The sequence below is a fragment of the Hesperophylax consimilis genome, chromosome 14 (assembly GCF_061612785.1).
Source record: "Hesperophylax consimilis isolate HC1 chromosome 14, BYU_Hcon_1.0, whole genome shotgun sequence".
Classification (NCBI taxonomy): domain Eukaryota; kingdom Metazoa; phylum Arthropoda; class Insecta; order Trichoptera; family Limnephilidae; genus Hesperophylax; species Hesperophylax consimilis.
The window spans coordinates 20,736,757-20,755,241 of NC_142849.1; the positions used below are offsets into that span (position 1 = coordinate 20,736,757).

At 35.2% G+C, this 18,485-nt stretch overlaps 2 protein-coding genes across 6 annotated transcripts in view; one reads left to right on the top strand and one right to left on the bottom strand.

The window, feature by feature from the left end:
• Tsp26A (Tetraspanin 26A) overlaps positions 1-5,097 on the top strand; it is a 28,507-nt gene extending 23,410 nt beyond the window's left edge. For 2 of the 4 annotated variants that reach the window (XM_089639295.1, XM_089639292.1), the window contains one exon: positions 1,297-5,096. In XM_089639295.1, coding sequence (XP_089495421.1) covers positions 1,297-1,365 — 69 coding nt within the window. In that variant the 3' untranslated portion in view covers positions 1,366-5,096. Of the gene's footprint in view, positions 1-1,296 lie in introns of all 4 variants that reach the window. The other 2 variants (XM_089639294.1, XM_089639293.1) reach the window with 2 other exon arrangements.
• A 5,437-nt stretch (positions 5,098-10,534) lies between these two features.
• LOC149418039 (transmembrane protein 135-like) overlaps positions 10,535-18,485 on the bottom strand; it is a 64,809-nt gene continuing 56,858 nt past the window's right edge. Inside the window, exons 6-9 of one of the 2 annotated variants that reach the window (XM_089639624.1) lie at positions 13,583-13,735; positions 12,392-12,532; positions 11,814-11,980; positions 10,535-10,776 (exon numbers count right to left, since the gene is read on the bottom strand). In XM_089639624.1, coding sequence (XP_089495750.1) covers positions 10,725-10,776; positions 11,814-11,980; positions 12,392-12,532; positions 13,583-13,735 — 513 coding nt within the window. In that variant the 3' untranslated portion in view covers positions 10,535-10,724. The remainder of the gene's footprint in view (positions 10,777-11,813; positions 11,981-12,391; positions 12,533-13,582; positions 13,736-18,485) is intronic. The other variant, XM_089639625.1, reaches the window with a different exon arrangement.

Below are 18,485 nucleotides of genomic sequence, written 5' to 3' on the forward strand. Positions count from 1 at the left end.
GCACTCTAGTAACCCAAAAGTCACGAGCCGCCACTGACTATGATATATTATGTGATGATAGATTCGCTAATATGTACAGTTTTTTTTGTTTAGTTATATGGAATATGAAATACAATAATTTTTTTTTCACCCTTATTTTATTTTTTGCTTCAATTTCTAAGACTTCCTTTACACTCGTAAGTAAAATTTACGACTTACCTAAGTTATTCAACTTATGTCAATTAATGCTCACGGAAGTTCAACTTATGTAAATGCCCACAGCGACCGTTACATATGTTAGTTTTTCTGCAGTAAAATGGGTTCCTGCCAACAACGATTTGCTACTATCAAATTTACGCAATTGTGTCAATGAAGACGAAAGGACCCAAATAAAGTGTCGGAATAGAAGTTGACTTGAGAGAAACAATTCTCCATGCGCTTTTGTTCCGTTAACGGCTGAACTCATGTTATAAACAGAAACATTGAGATTAGAAAGGATTGGACCGATAATTGAAAATCAATGAAATCATCTGAAAAATAAATGATATCATTTCGGTTTATGGAATCAGAAATTATTTTTTCTGTTTCCATTTATTTCTGTGGGTAATACTTATTGGAGTTTATCTAGTGTTATTTTTTCGAGTTTTTAGGGAGATAATAACGTATTTATCCACCTAACCTAATCAGATTTTAGTTTAATTATAAAAATACTAGTTTTTATTGGAAAAAAATCCTATATAATATAATCTCAAACTTACCAAACTGAACTCGTAAGCTGTGGGTTCGCGTGGGCGCAATTATATCTGTCAAAAACTTAAGCCTCTTATGACTTCTGTAACTTGCTATAAATTACAGTATCATTTGCATTGGGAATTTTGCCATAATCACTTATGTAAGCGACTTATGGGAAAAACGTACATGTGTAAAAGCAGCCCAAGAGCTTTATATGCATGTTCATTTAAATTATCCATGTTTACTTTGTATATTACTTCAGATGAATGTTCAAGTAGTTAGACTAATCTTTCTTTATTATTATGTGTATATTTATTGCATGATTCTTTTTCAACATTGTTTTTCAATATTTACATTTGCCTTCCAAAAAATATAAAAAGCTCAAATCAATCAACGATAATAAAATATGTAATTTACTAGCTTGAATTTTTTTATCTCTAGTTTTCCCAAATAAAATATTTTGTTTTATAAAATATTTATTTATGAATTTAAAAATAATATTCTCACTACATAATACACAAATGTTTTAACTTTCAGATGATGGATGATGTGAGTGGTGTTATAATCCTCTTTTAAATATTGCAGGTGCTGGGGATATGCTTTGCGCAGAACCTGCGTGCTGACATTTTTGCCCAAAAGGCCAAGTGGCACTGACAGTTGCCCGCTCCTGCGGCCGTGTGAGGCGCGCACCCCCACCCCACCCACCCCCCCTCCATCTTTATACACGTCGACTTCACCACGGTCGTCAGGGTGTTGTGCTGCCAGGATCTTGGCATCGTCACCATTTCGCACGAACCCATACTTCCTACTCAGAAATACAACCATTACAGCGTAGATGAACACAAATATAGTCACTACTCTGTGGAGGATGATAAGAAATACGACCAGTGCACAGAAGAGAGCCAGAAATACAACCTCGATACTATGGATGATCAGAAATACAATCAAAACCCTGTGCATGACCAGAAATACTACCGGTATACTGCACAGGACCAGAAATATAACGGACGCACTGTAGAAGATCAGAACTTTAAGCGGTACTTTGTTGGAAATCAGAGCGAACAGTATACTCCACAGGACCAAAAGTACCAACAATTTACTACACATGACCAGAAGTACACTCAGTTTTCTACACAAGATCAGGAATACAACCAGCATCCTATGCAAGATCAGAAATGCAACCAGTATTCTGTGCAAGATCAGAAGTACAACCAATATTCGGCGCAAGATCATAAATACAACCAGTATTCTGCGGAAGATCAGAAATTCAAATGGTATACGGCACAAGACCAGAAATGCAACCTGTTTGCTGCAGAATACCATAAATTCAACCAGTATTCAGCACCAGATCAGAAACACAACCAGTATTCTGCACAAGATCTGACATACAAGGAGTATACTACACAAACCCAGAAATTCAACCAATTTACTGCGCCAGACCTGAAGTACAATGAATGCAATCTAGATAAGCAATACACAGCTGAAGATCAGAAATACAATCATTTCAGAGTAGAAGATGATTTCTACGATGGCTTCTGTTTAGAAGGCTTTACAGTAAGACGCTTACCATCCCTTGTACAAAGCGACATCTCCTTCTCTTGTGCGCGGGAATCTTACACAGAGATCGCAATAAACAATTTCTCCATATTTCATTGGTTTTCAGTGTGTGCACAGTCGTCAAATAGTGTTAAAGAAAGTGACAGCTTTAACTCACAACACAACCACAACCGGAGGAAGACTAACTGTGTTCTAGACAGAGTACTGCGCTTGATTAGACATAAGCAGGAAGGCCGGATAAAGACATTAACACTCAAACAAGAACGACAACATTTGAAGAGCGTGACTGCCAAAAATAAGAAAGTCAATCTTTCAATACCTGAACAAAATACGTCTGTATTGCCAAAGGAACAGAGAACTTGTATTCCCGCTCCCTGCGGTTTTGGGGGCTCTTTGGACCGACACAGGACCAGGAGAAGAATCTGCATTTGTCCAGCGTCAAATAAAAAACAAAAAAAATTGGCTGCGTTCTTGCGGAAAGAGTTTCCACATGATCAAGGTCCGCTCAATGTTTGATGTTATTAATGAGTATCAGACCTAAAGACTGTGAATTTGCTGAATGCATACGAATTGAAATAATGTGACTTTGGCATGCTGTAAAAGGTCACCAAATCGATTAAAGAAATAATTTGACTAAAACGTCTTGAACTCCCAGCATCTTTAAAAATACAGTTACAGATTTCATATCCATTGATATGAAAGAACCTTAGTTTTCTAATTTAAGAATCACATCTTAAAATTTGATGTGTCAGGAGTATGTGTGTTGTAAAGTGGTCCATGAAATCATCGTAATTGTTGTATTTTACGGTATAAAGAAGATTATATTGTATTGAATGTTGACGTGGTGATAAATAGAAGTGGGGGTGGCAACGTATATCGGGTGAGTGCGGGCCGCGGGAGCTGTTCCTCAGCGAAGGAAACAAACAAAACTCTTTACATTATAAGGATCTTTTTTACACGTAATCATTATTCTAACGTATCTCATTAGGCTACTACTCCGGCAACTGTTTACTGCCAAATAACTGTAGTTAATGTCTCCAATTAATAATGAATGTAATTAATGTTACATGTCTTATGTTGTAAACTGTCTCTCCAATGTGAGGAATGTTTTCCAAATTACAGAAACAATGTATTTTTAATCAATAAATTGTTTATTTATATACGTAATGATATTACCCAATTTGTATTAAATTTTACCTTTTTAAAAACTGGCAGTAGATTTATAGAAATGGCAGCTTTTTTTCTACGTAATCAAGCATTCTTTTTCTTTATTTAATAAGGTCTGATTATCAAAGATATGTTTATTTTTACTTTGAGATTTACCAAACGAGATCTTTTTATTCTTTTATGATTAAGATTATTATTATCTGAGATTTTTCATTGTCGATCAATTTATGATTAATGCTTTTTTTTTTTTCAAACGCGTATCAATATGATGAAAATACATTCCATTTGTGACTGCCGTCTCGTACTGAAGATTATGAGATGGAAATTTTTCATGAAATTTCATGATTCCTTTGTCAATTTTATTTGCTGTTGAAATTTTTAATCCATTAAAAAATTCATTTAATTATTGATTTAAGATTCAATTTCATACTTTCCTTATTTGTAAGCTTATCTACTAAATATTATTAATTATTATTGTGAATATTCTTTTTACATTATTCCTAATAATTATATATACAAAATAGATTTGCGATAATGATTTGTTTTACTATTTGATTTTGGATTAATCTTTTATGTATTAGAACAATACATCATTATTTAAAAAGAACAATACATCACCGTGTATATGAAAATTGTTTTAAATCTGTCCACTTGTTTGTAAATATAATCCATAATCATGAAATATAAAAGTTTTCCCAAATAGTCTGTAATTTGTCCAGTTTAGATTTGAAAATATTCATTGTAGTAATTAAGGTTCCAGATTCATTAATTATCTTCATATTATAAATACGTAATATCGACTGTGAAAAGAGAGAAAGCAATAAATTACATTACAGCATTTTACATGCGATAAAAAACTCACACGTTTTAATTCTAGGTTTAATCCGGTCAGTGGTTGAGTGGGCATAGCGCTTGGGTCTCACCCGAGCGTCGCGTGTTCGATTCCTCGGCTGGCTAAGTCCTCCATCACAACACAAGCAACATTTTCGGCTTTCTGTGGTGGTAGTAGGAGATTTTCAAACATTGTTGGGTTATTCGTAACCCGGGAATGTTTGTCTTTCTTTTAAAAAAAAAAAAAAAAAAAAAAAAAAAAAATCATTCAAGTTTATCACAGAGAAAACTGGACAGTTAAAAATTTTACGAATGCACTCATAATTTGAATCTCGAAGGAAGTATGTAATGTGCGTGATGTATGTAATACGCAGAAACATAGTCGAAACACTGTAATATGTAATTATTTTCGTCTTTTCACAGTCTATATGCCATTTGATTCGCCATCAATCCTATCAAATTATTATTGTAAATAGCTAAAGGTTTAAACACAGTTGACTATGAACAAGAAATACAGAAATATTTAATACTATTTTATCCGTTGCAACAGAATAATACATTTTTATTACCTAGATGCTTCCTTGTTTCCTTGGTATATTATGAATTACATATAAAAAATAATTAAATATTATTATATTAATTTGGTTGCTATTAAGTACAGTACATTACGCACAACATCTCTATATATTCCAGTCAGAATTGTTTCATTACTACGTAATACAATATATTATTAATTTGTTAAATGATAATTAATGTACTGCATGCATGTGTTACTTTTCTACAAATGAGCTATTATTATTATTATTATTGTTTTATGAAATAATTTGACTTATTCTGCTTACTGCTCAAAAATAATAATTGTACTATGATTTTATATTATTAATTAATGTCGTTTACTAACAACAAAGTGTACTCTGTAAGTATTAATGTGTGTATTATTAACATAAAACTGATCTCTTAACAGAATCAAATAAAATATTTCTTTATTATTATTGTCTTTCATTTCTATGGAATATTATAGGTTGATCAACGAGAGTTGAGCTGAGTGAATGGTAGTATGACCGTACAGGTACGGCGAGACAAAAATAGTTCGTAAGGAGTACGACCGTACCCTAAAAGATACGATAGCGCCTAAAATGAATTAATTATTGAATTTCTTCCTGAGAACCGAAAGTTACTGCCATCTAGGGACAATTTGTCACAACTTGCAAAAGTTTTTAGCGATTTAGTTATGTTACCAACTATTCAGAATTAAAATATTCCGAACGTCACCGTCTGGCAGTTGGTACTAAACAACATTTTTATTGCCAGCGACGTCTTGTGTGAAGTGAAATTTGTTGTTTTTGTTTGTTTTTACACTGAATAACTTAATCATCTTGCATTAAAAATTACCTCACATGTTTGGAAGTGAATATTTATTACATATATTGTACCGATAGTGTTTGTTTTCAGTTTGAATACAGTTTGAACAAAATTCAATAGTGTTAATCTTAGTGCTGTGAACTATTTGAAATATTATTCGTTGTACTGTTATTATCATTGAAATTTTATTATTTTAGGTTATTCATAATTTGGACAGTGTTTTACTGTGATTTGACTTTGTGTTTCCTATTGATAACTTGTTCAATTTATATATTTTACGTTTATTTTATTTTTATAAAAAATGGTTAACCCTTTAACTCTTTGCACGCGGCCGTATCAACTGTTGTTACAGCAAAAAGTCCATACTCACACGCGGCTGTATCAACAGTTGATACGGAATCTTTGATGGCCGATATTCCAGCGCTCTTTCGTCATAAATGTATTTCTTGCTCACTTGGACATTCGTAGAACTATCACGATGCTGACATCTACAAGAATTTCTCAAAAATAAAATTGTATTTCATAAAAAAGATCGATAATCAAGTGCGCCTCTTCCCGCCTTTTAGTCCTTTAGTTTACATTTTTGTCAACGGATGGCGTTAGTACTAGTATGTCATTCATAACTAAAAATCGCACCTCCGGTGCTAAACTGTCACTTATGCAAGTTTTATCAAAATTGATCTGAGTATGAGAAAAAATAACTAATGTACCTCTTTACTTGGTGCGTCATCGTCGCTTTTGTAGTGCGTATAATGTCCGCGTGAGGGCAGTTATGTCGTTATGGTTTTGGTGCAAATCTAACCTCCACTGGGAGAAACAACGTTTGATTGGTTAGTTGCGCGCGGCACCCCGCACGAATAGCAGTCTCCTGGAGCTACAACGCCACTAAGGTAATTGTGACAATTCATTTTTATGATTTTGGAGCAATAACAACACTTAAGTTGGTTGTGACATGAAATAATAAAGATACTTGTGTACGTAGTGACATTGTTTCCCCAATCCTTATGTTTTATGGTATAAAGTTTTTGTTCGATTAACAATTGTGACAATGTTCCTGATTCGTGGGGCGAAGAAGACTGGTAAACCATTTGTGGTAAAAGAAATGAATTACGATGATTTCTTTGATTTGAAGTCACTTGAGGAAAACATGAAGTTCAATATAGTAAAAAATTTAAACGGAGATGTTATCAAAACTGGTGATATTAAATGCATTAAATTCACAAAGAATTGTGAAAATTACCAATATCGAACAACTTACAAAACTGAAAACTGGGAGGAAGCAAAAGCTATAATTCAACCAAGAGGAAAAAATTTACGCGGAAGTAGAGGCAACGCCCAAAGAATAGATGACATTCCCTTCAAGCAAGCATACACTTCAAAAATACCAATTACAGAACGCAAAAAGTGTGATTTATTGCAATTAGTGGAGGCAAATATCATACCAAGATACTATGAAAGTTTCTATAATGATCTCATTTAATTTTTTGTACTTCTAACATTCTATAAAGTCACATTTCCACTTGCAGGGAAAACAAGTTTATTGAAACCACAGCGTTAAACACTCCCTGATTTTCCTGGGAATGTGACAATAAATTTAAGGTTTTTGTTTTTATAAGAGTACCCAATTAGTACAAAATTAATGCTAATTAAAATAATAATAATAAGTAAAAGAAATTGTATTTGTTTGATACTGTTGTTAATTGCGTAATTATAGTATTTAAATAGCTAACATATGTGACCAATGACTGATTTAATATGAAACGTCGCTGAAAACCGTTCGTAAAATGGTAAGAAGACTGAATTTAAAAAGTCTGATTAATAGTAAAGTTCTATATGTAGAATTAAGAAAGTTTGTTATACTGCTTTAATATTTTAATTAATAAAACTTTAGAAAAGTATGATATCGTGTTTTGATTGTTATGACATAATTGCCTGGTAAATTGTTTTCTAGTGCCATAATGTCACTTCTGGGAGGGTTGTAAATTTAAAATGTTTATATTTTTTTATTTCAATGTTGTGAGACGTTTTCTTTTACTTTGATTTGAAGTTTAAAGTTGTAGTTTAAATAATTACCAGTTCATTTTTTAGACAAGAAGAACTAGACATTATAATAGGATGTCGAATTTTCAAACGCTTCTCCTGAAAAATTACATTATTTGCATAAGTGACAGTTTAGCACCGGAGGTGCGAAATGATAAGTGATCATGGTGTCCCACTTGTGTCTATCAACGCAGTGGCCTAAGTCCACACACGCCGAGTAAATGGCGGGACCACATTCAAAAGATACGGTACATCTTTGTACGAAATTTTATGTTTTTGTTTTTATAAACATCTAAGAGTGTTGACACACGAGGATTTGTTTTCATATTGTGGAGAATAATCTATTCTGTCTATATAGTCCAATAAATCATGCCAGAATGCTATAATTTGACATTTAATTGGGTGCATAGGTATTTGAAAATATGTACCGCGTACGGGTATAGATAAATCGGAACAAATTAACACGTTCAAAAGGTTAAATGAACAAGACATTGCTGATATTTTAATCGAAAGTGAAAATGAAGATAAGAGAATACTCCATATATGCTCAGGAATCGCTGGTTAAAATTTGTCGGGTACGTGCCGATACACCATGTATATTTGATTTTTTTTGTTTTCTTTTTAATTTTTGTCTGCTAATGCTTTTCTTCTTTCCATAGTATTTTTTTTTTATTATCAATATAAAGTTTTTTTACAAGTTTTTTTGATACCATGAGCGATGGTAGTGATGACACCATTGCAAAACCCTTCATGATGAAATGACTAACTGTATATGACTTGCTTTTAAATTTAAATTAGTTTGATCTGAGATGTTAATCAACTTTTCCTTTATTTCCTTTTAGCATACATATTATTATGAGGAGCATTCACAGCAGGCTGGAACTGAACATTAATTGTCCTGTACCGTCTACAACCCTTTTTGGGTGTGAAATACGAGGGTGGTCTGAAAAGTTTGCGACCTAACAATGAACAGGAATTTTGTTCTTGTTTTTATTTATTTTTCTAAATAGCCCATCTCTCTAACCCGTCCAAATAGTATTTGGGTTTTTTATATGAAAAATAATTGTTCACAAAGGTGATTGCTTCCTCATTTGACAAAAATCTCTGTCCTCCGAGCGTAGTTTTTAAATTAGGGAACAAAAAGAAGGCGCTTGGGGCTAGATCTGGTGAGTAAGGCGGATGGTCAAGCAGTTTAAACCGTAATTCGTGGATTTTTGCCAAGGCAACTGCTGATGTGTGAGACGGCACGTTGTCTTGGTGAAACAGGATTATCTTTTTCCGCAATTTCTGCCTTCAGCTTGTCAAGTAATGATGCGTAGTATGCTCCTGCAATAGTTTTTCCTTTTTGAAGATAATCAATTAAGATAACTCCATGACTATCCCAAAAAACAGTGGCCATCACTTTCCCAGCCGAGAAAACAGTTTTTGTTTTTTTTGGAGCCAGTTCCCCCTTTGCAGTCCACTGTTTTGACTGTATTTTTGTTTCAGGCGTATGATGGTGTATCCAAGTTTCATCTACAGTAATTAATCGGCGCCAAGACTCGGATTTATTGTGCCTAAACTGCGCCAACATAGCGTTGGAAATGTTCATTCAAACAGGTTTTTGGTCTAACGTGAGCAAACGCGGCATCCAATGCGCGGACAGCTTTCTCATGTCTAAATCTTGATTTAATATGCGACAGTCATGTTCTTTGGAAATTTTCATAACCTCTGCTATCTCTCTCACTTTGATTTGGCAGTCGTCTAACACTATTTGGTGAAGTTTAGCAATGGTATCGTCAGTAGTTTTTGGACATCACGAACGTTCATCGTCTCCCAAGCTCTTACGGCCACATTTAAATTCAGCTGCCCAAAATTTCAAGGTAAATGATGGTGCAGAGTCCCCATACACAGAGTACAACTCTTCTTTGCGTAGGCGTATTGCCTTTCAAAAACAAAAATTTAATAACAGCTCGATACTCAATGTTTACCATTTTCACAAAAACCCACATCGACTCACTCAAACAACTGTCAACTAAAAACTGTGCGTCCAAAATGCCTGAAACTTTGGTGAGTAACTGTCAAAAGCTGCACAGCTACATTCACTAGCTTTTATTGACGAGTACCGCCATCTTTGCGTTGAGGTTGGAAACTTTTCAGACCACCCTCGTAGACCTCGTCCCTGCCTAATCAGACGCCTTCCACACCGGACAAGTGTTCACACAGAGTTGACTGCGCCTCCCCCACCGCCATGTGCGGGCTTGAGGAATGGCCGAGCGAGATCGGCAACCTTCCGCCCACCCTCCGAATACATGACGCTCACATAGTCCTTAGGGTCTTCGGGCACCCCCCCCAACCTTCCCACATACTTTTTCTTCAGGGCATAATCAGCTAATCTGGCAGAGAGCGTGGTAGTCGATCTTGGTGTACGGACAGACACATTCACATGCACATTCTCGATGGGACTGCCAGTGGATGGGTGGAATACTCTCCGGTAAAATTAATATATGTTCGAATTGGTAGATTTCAAATGTAGATTCCTACAATGAAAACATGATTGCATGTAATGTGTTTTCTTTTTCATTTTGAACCTTATTTTTCTTATCTTTACAGATGGCCTAGTCTTTAAGCAGCTGTTTCGTCCATTATTATCTTATTTTATTTTATTTTAACAATACATATACCTGTATATATCTTAATACATACTGTTAATTGTGTTTTTGTGTATTAGAGTCCTTGTGAGAGCACTGAAGGAGTAACCATCTGTTACTTATACCAAGGCGGGTAAGCGGTGGATAACCTCCAGTGTTCAAATTGTGCAAAACAACCCGTCCAAGTATGTAAAGTGTCAAATAATTTAAGTCCAACTGATTTTTTCAATGTTTTATTTGTGAAATTGTATAAAATATATAAATATGCCTATGAGGTAAAATAAAATATGAATACTGAATCAATAAAAAAAGTATTCGTTTAATATTAAAAACAATATTCCCATACATTTATGAGATAACAAATTATATTACAAAATGGTGCATTATTTTATCTTGTCATATTATTATGTATCAGTTTGAATAAAGTCACGAGAACTTCAGTAGTCGCTGTAGAAAGGCGTTGTAGATAGAGTCCACTCTGAAAAAGGAAAAATATGTGTTCATTAATAAATAAGGACAAACTGAAATTAAAACAGACTTGCTAGGCTAGGACCCATATATATATATATATACAGGGTGTATCGGCAAGTACCCGACAAACTTTAACCAGCTATTCCTCAGCACATTTGGAGTAAAAAATGTTATGGGCGCTTTGCTGTCCGGTAACATTTTTTTCCATTAAAAACAAAAAATAAATAAAATAATCCACACTCCGTCACTGTCATTTGCATTGTCTCTCAAGTTAAACAGCTGTTATTAGCAAGTGTGTCAAAAAGTGTCCTCGCTCTTTCGTACACACTAAATAATAATAGTTAAAAATGAGACGAATGGTGCCGTGCCATTTCGTTGTGATTGTAAAAGCGCGCCAACGTAGGTACGTATGTACATTATTCAACGAAACTCGAACAAAATATTGCCAGATGGGTTTGCAAACTTTGACAAAGGATAAAACATTGGTGACATGTGGTGAAAATATGAATAATAATTTTTTTATTAAAAAAAAATGTTAACGGACAGCAAAGTGCCCATAACATTTTTTAATTCAAATGTGCTAAGGAATAGCTGGTTAAAGTTTGTCGGGTACGTGTCGATACACCCTGTATATATGGGGCTTAATAATATCTGCGGTAAAAAGGCAATATGGTAAATCCCGCTTTGTTTTTTCACCTAAAAGGTGACTAAATAATTGTTTTTCAACCCTGACAAAAATCTGACGAAAATTTTTACTCTCTTATGTTTGGATTTTGTTTTTATCAATGAATTTCTTCTTTACATTTAATTTAATTTTTGAAATATTTTATTTTATGCTCTATTATGAAAAAGAACTTTAGTAAATAATTAATATTACGCTAAGGTGTGGTTAATTAATTCCCACATTTAGTTAGATGGTTTTATATTGATTAGTCTGCACTGGCGTATTCTATTGTTCGTGTATATATTATAGCTCTAGATACAGTGGGTACATAGCTTTTGCTTGTAGTCTCCTTCATACTAGTTATTTGGTTGAATACTTACTTGCCACTGGTGACAGTGTTTAGCAGGTTGGTGATGTAGCGCGGGCACAATTCGGGGTGCATGACTCGTGCATGGAACAGCAGCCCCTGGCACAGTGCGTACACCAGCTCAGGCAGCGGCCACTTCTCCGGTAGGATCTTGTACTCGTACATCCGGCTGCAGAGGATCTGCAATAAACATTTCAGAGTTGGCGGGATGGTGGGATGCTGAGGTCATTCAGCCAGTCAACGACATCGGGAGTCGTCACTTTACTTAGCACAAACTCTTCTACAATGTGTTCTGTAGTGCGTACTTGTCCAAATTCACACAATTCGAAATCATTAAAGCCCCATTTGTGCATCACATGCTCACATCTGGGCGATGTTGACGTTAACGATGTTGGTGGCACCTTTGTGCTTGGCAATTTACTTTGGTTCATGGCCCATCTCTCTTGTTTCAAACATTTAATGATATTGATATAGCGCAAATTCACAGGGTGGAACATGCAGAGGGCATGACTTCAGGAATATAGGAGATCAATAAAGGCTCTCTTTTAACAACTGGCCACCCTGTGTATATTACAATTTATTATGACTCACATGTAATATTGAGGTGATGGAGGCCAGTGCGAAGGAAGTGTTGGGTTTGAACCAGAAGGCAGTCCCCGCCAGGAAGCCCGCAGGGATGGCGTATTTGGCAGAGTCCTTTTTATTGTGGCGACACAAGATGCATGTTACCAGCTGGAAAAAGGAAAAAAATGTTTCATTTGACAATTGAAGTTTTATTATTTATGCAACAGCAATCATCTAATGATATTTATGTTTATGAGAAAGAATTTTACACAACCAGAAAAGGCAAAAAATAACAGATTGCAAGCGTTCCAGATAAGATTCAGTTTTCTAAGGAAGCTTGGTTTTAAATGGGATTGAATTGTATTGGATTATACAGGCCATTGGCAGATGAACCCGATGATATTCATCATGGTGGGCTAACATTATGAATATACACGGTACTCCGTCACTAATCCACCACCTCAAAAACCAGGCAAGTGTCCATTTAACCAAAGCGGCGGATTATAGTGCATTCATACAAAATATGTTCAAAAATAAAACAAACAAATATCAATACCGCTAAGCGTCCCTGAGGTGATAACTCACAAAAGCGGCGCTATAAAAATTGACCAATATTATAATTATTATTATTATTATCGATCTTCTGTAAATTTTTTTTTTTTGTGTATGATGCCTTATGTTTACGCTTGCGAGAGGATTCCATTTCATAAACTTGTTTTTTAAAAAAAAGTTGTAGAACGAAACGAACAGAAGAACATGCAACGGTTGTTAAGAAGACCAACAGAAATGTCCTAAAACAACAATAATTTTATTGAAGCATTGGGTTGAAGAGAGGCATTATCACTGAAATTGCATTCTAAGATAAAACTGTTAATTATTAACCTTGGTTACTGGTAAAATGGTCAGCAGGAGCAAGCAAGACGGTGGTATGTAAGATAACGCAATCTGTCAGTGTACAAAGCTTGGCGCGAGTCTAGGCACGCGGCGGTCCACTGGAATTGACATACGAATACCAGCCAATTATAGATCATGATTTTGTGCTATCAACTAGTATAGATAATGGTGGATTATAATAGCACTTGTCGGTTAGTCGAGCAGCGGATTACTGTAATTAAAAGTGCAGCTTCATGATTAATGCTAAAAACTGTAGACATTTTTGGAATGCTTGGTGTCCACAGCTAGATGGTTGATGAAGAAAAATAAATAAGTTGGTGTTACCCTGTAAATCCCAATATATCCCCCAAAGAACAAGCCCAGGTTAAATTGCTTGGCTTTGATTGACTTCAGCGCCTTTACTGGAGTGGCCAACCTCGGTACTATGGTCCTCAGCATGGACATAGCGCAACCAAGCCCAAACATAGATACTGTTCCCTGGAAACAATTATAACAAAAAATACAATCATTAGTCACATCAATACATACAAACATAATCTGAAGCAACGTGTTGCGGCATAAATACATACAAAACATAATTTGAAGCAGCGTGTTGCCGCATAAATAACCATGCATTTCATTTTGATTTGTTAGAAAAATATTAATTTTTTCTTATCAGTGGTTGGCTATCATCGGGGAGATTTTCACCCTTTAGGCAGTTAAATGTCACCATTTGAAGGGACCCGTATATACAATAAGGAAGTTGAGTGAAAAATTATTTTGACTTATAAAAAATATGTTCATGTAGATCAAAAAATATCGATTCTAAATATATAAATATATTTCTATATTATTATTCTTAGAATTAGTTAAACGTTCTTGAAAAAGCATTCAATAGCAATAGACTGTATACGCTCCACGATTGGACGAAAGAATTCTGACGTCACATGTGTCGTGACTTGTACGTACAACGGATCACCTATGGTGCTTCTCTTTCTATTACATGAGAGATGGTCGGTTTAGATGAGAGAGGTGTATAGGCTAAACGTTTATTTGGGTTTGTCAAATATATGTACGTATTTGTTGTTATTATTATATGAAATGGATTTCTAAAGATACATATTCGTATAGTGCTTTATAATAATATGTTGTTTATTGCATAACTTAGAAGTTTTTATTATTATACATGTCACATAACATGTGATACACTTCAGGCCGCCGGCCGCCCAGAAAAGTCTCACAGTGAACTGGGCTGTAAACCGTCATTTTACTTTTGGTCTTTACTTTTCTGCGCGGTGGTCCTGAATTCGCGCGGGGCACGTCAACAAATAGCGACGGCAATACCGTACAAGTACCGTACCGGGCGGGAAAAGCAAATATTCTAACTTAAAATATTAATTTAACTATGAAATCTTAGTCAATTTTCTTTTTTTTTTAATAACATCAATTCTAATAGACGGTTAACAATTGGTAAAAAAATTACTGGAATTCCTTGTTGAAGAATTAAAATTTTTTCCATACAAAATGCTTAAGCGACGTGGTTTTCACAGTTCGAATGACGTCACACCCACACCCCGCCTCTTACCGCTCGGATTCTGCTCGTTTTGGCGGGCTTAATAAAATTTAAACTTTGAGAATTAATTTAATTATGAAAACAAACTTTAAAAAAAAAAAAAAAAATACCAGTATTTAAGTTTGAATGCGAACATTGATAAAAAAAAAATAAAAAAATGGACTCAACTTCCTTATTACCGAGGAATATCCAGCCCAAGGATTCTACTTCCAAATAAAGAAGAAAGGCGAGATTGACAGAACGGCATCTGTCTTGCATATACAAGCTGACCTCCTTCTTACACAAAATAGCCCATAACCTAAACATGATGAGCGGAGATTCCTTGGACGGTTCTCCTGACTCTGTTCTGAGGTATTTGCGTGGGCGAGAGAGAGCTCCGTGGGAATTAAAGACTTGTCCAGTATAAGTCTGGACGTTTATCACATATATGTGATCCATGAAGTCGCACTAAAATACTTGCACTGTATTAAAACATGCTGCTCTGGATAGATTGGGTTGAAATGGCCAGATTTGTAAAGATTAAAGTTCTGAGTGCATTATTGCAAACATTGAAAGCACGTTGTGTGTTGTGATGGAGGAATTATTTGTAGCCATGGACACAAAACGACCTTCACATTTTTTAATAAACTGGCCGAAACCAGTGTGACTATGACACCCCACAATGGGGTATGTTGTGTGATTGAAAGGAGTGATGGAAGCAAATAGATGAGGAAGAGGAAGGTAAGGAAGTCCCTGGCTATTCAGATCTGGTCAGTAAACACAGCTAAAACCATTTTGAACAATGTTTCGATTCTGAATGGTGATCTTTCACCGGGGCGTTACTGAAGAATAACTACCACTCAGAAATGTGCTGCAAATCAAAACGTTGCTTGAAATGGCACTAGACGTGTTTGATGACCAGATCGCTTTAGCCAGGTATTTCCCAACCATGCTTTTCCGCTCCCCACTTTCTTCAGCCTCACAATATACGCCAAATGGGAATGCTGTCATAACCACATGGGCTTTGGGTAGTTGGGACTCTTGAGCAGTGATCATATAAAAATAAAAATTATTCGTTTTTCTATGAATGTATCCGTGGCTACAAAAAATTCCGTCATCGTAGCACGGTGGCGTTTACGCAAATGTTAAAAATGTTGCAGTAATAATGTGTATTTGTTGTAGAAAATTAATAGTGTTTATATTATTTAAACACAATGGCAGTGATAAATCACAGACCACAATAATTATTTTTATATTTCTTTGTGCGTTTTATGTTATTGTTTTTGCGTGATTCTTATCTGTTAAGTGACGCACTTTCTTGAAATTTGATTGGAAAAAGGAAACAAGAGATTGTCCACAGATGAGATGAGCGTTTCCCCATATGGGTAGTTAAAAAGAATAGACTCATCGATTTGATTTGATCCACTTGTTTGCCATTGTTATCTTCCTCGGGCATCCCCAATTTTTCTGCCATTAACTTCAGTGTCATATATTTTGCTGGCGCTCTTTTCTACATTCATCCGCTCTATAATATGTTCCATAGAATAGGAAATAACACTAGAAATTCTTCCAGTACAGATTTGAATGGAAATCAATGTCGCCGCTGACTTTAATGCCTTTTGGTTGTAGTCCATTCAGCACGTGCTCTGCCTCTCTTATACTTGTCTGACATTGTATATCGCTATCCCATTTCAATTTCATAACGATGGTGAAACACAGTTCGGCATATGAAATTTAAGCAATGAATGAGTTTACTTTTGGATCACAAATCATGCCCACATGGATTTTCTTTGACATGTCCAAAACATCGAAACTTCCCTTTCTTAAACTTGTTCATCAGCCTTTTATACTTTTCGGATATCCACATTTGTAACAAAGTTTTACCACACATATGCCTCAAGGATCTCATTTCTAAAGTATTTAGTCTACTTTCTTCCTTCCTCTGCCAGTTTCATGCCTCTTTGCCATACATCAGGGTTGGTATCAGTATTCCACTGCGGACTGCTTAAAAACTTGATATATTAACTAACTAGCTGACATGTACTCGGCGTTGCTCAGAGACTTCTCTCTACTTTCTATAAATATAATATGCGTGTATTATGCATATAAACCTTTCGGAAGAAATTCTCTAAATGATGGTGTAAACCAGAGGTTCCCAAAGTGGTCTATATAGACCTCCAGGTGTCGTTATCGGCTTGCTAAGGGGCTATGTCAGCAAGAAAAAAATTTGGGGGTCCACGAGATTCAAATGGGGGTGCATACGAGCGGACCCCCATTTACCTTAAGTCAACATTTAGGAGTTCCATAGATGACACAATACACCTAACACAGTTGATATTTCGTAAAGTTGTTTATTGAGGTATATAAATAAAATTATACATTCCTTTTCTCGTCAGTGTTAATATATTGAAGCAAAACATTGCACATCGGAAGCCGCGAATTTTCCTAGATTCCTAACTTGTTTTTGAAAAACGTCGAGGGTAATAATGACGTTCAACATTTAAATGTACTTCACACAGACTTCAAAACTAAGTTTGAGGACATTTTGACTGTGGAAGTGGAATGTTGAAGAATCGGATATCATATGACAAGAAGAACTGATCGGAATAAGCGCTAACAAAGAACTTAAGGGGCAGTTCTGTAGGGCCAGCTACAGAAAGAAATTCCCGTTGCTTATCCTGCTCCATTTTCATTTAGTGTAATACCTCACAAGGGCGCCCCTGTCTGCACAATGTAAAGACAGAGGAACTATACCGCCACCCGGTTCTGGATAGGCAAGGGAAGTGAATCTTCTTACGAAAAAGAGAAATGATCACATGGGACGTTAATAGTTTTAGGAAAATTCAATATTCGGCAGGCAGGGGTTCTACGGAAAAAAATATATTTGGCAAGTGGTCTACGGGGCAAAAAAGTTTGGAAACCTCTGGTGTAAACCCTATTAAAATCCGTTGCGTAGGTTAGAAGAACTAAGTGCACAAACAGACAGACGCGAATAGCGACTTTGTATTATATTATTTAGAGATATGTATATCATAATAAAGGTTTGCTAATTATTACAAACATGCCTTACAACCAACTGTTCATGTTTATTTTTATAAATATCAAGTTACTACACGTTGCTCTGTAACTACTTTCATAGTGTCGTAAGTACTTATCTTGTAAAATGTATTTATGTATACTGTGAGAACTTGTATTACCTTCGCATAAATTCTGTAATAAACAATAAACACTGTTAATCTCGAGTGACTTATCAGGTAAGTATGGTACTGTATATTATCTGCCTGTGAAAAATATAAATAAATAATAATAACGTATGTACATTCCAGCATCACATTCAATAATGGAATGCACTGTTCATAGAGTTTTGTATTAGTGATTGACCAACTGTTGGATACAATCTGTTAACCATAAATTGATAATAGTTTGACTAGTCTATAGTTAGTGATAAGATAGATCATTGTAGAAATTATTATATATTTGCATAGCGCCTTTGAGGTAATTTCGCACTAAAACGGCGCTATACAAATCATCCAACTATTATTATTACTATTATTACTAGGCAGCCCGGGGCGACTCAAAGTATTTATTCACAATTTCTGAAATTTTGTGCAGAAAACTAAACATGAGTTGACTATTTGAGAGAATGGCTTGAAAAAAAACCTATATAAAATAGTACAAACTTATGTTTGTACTATT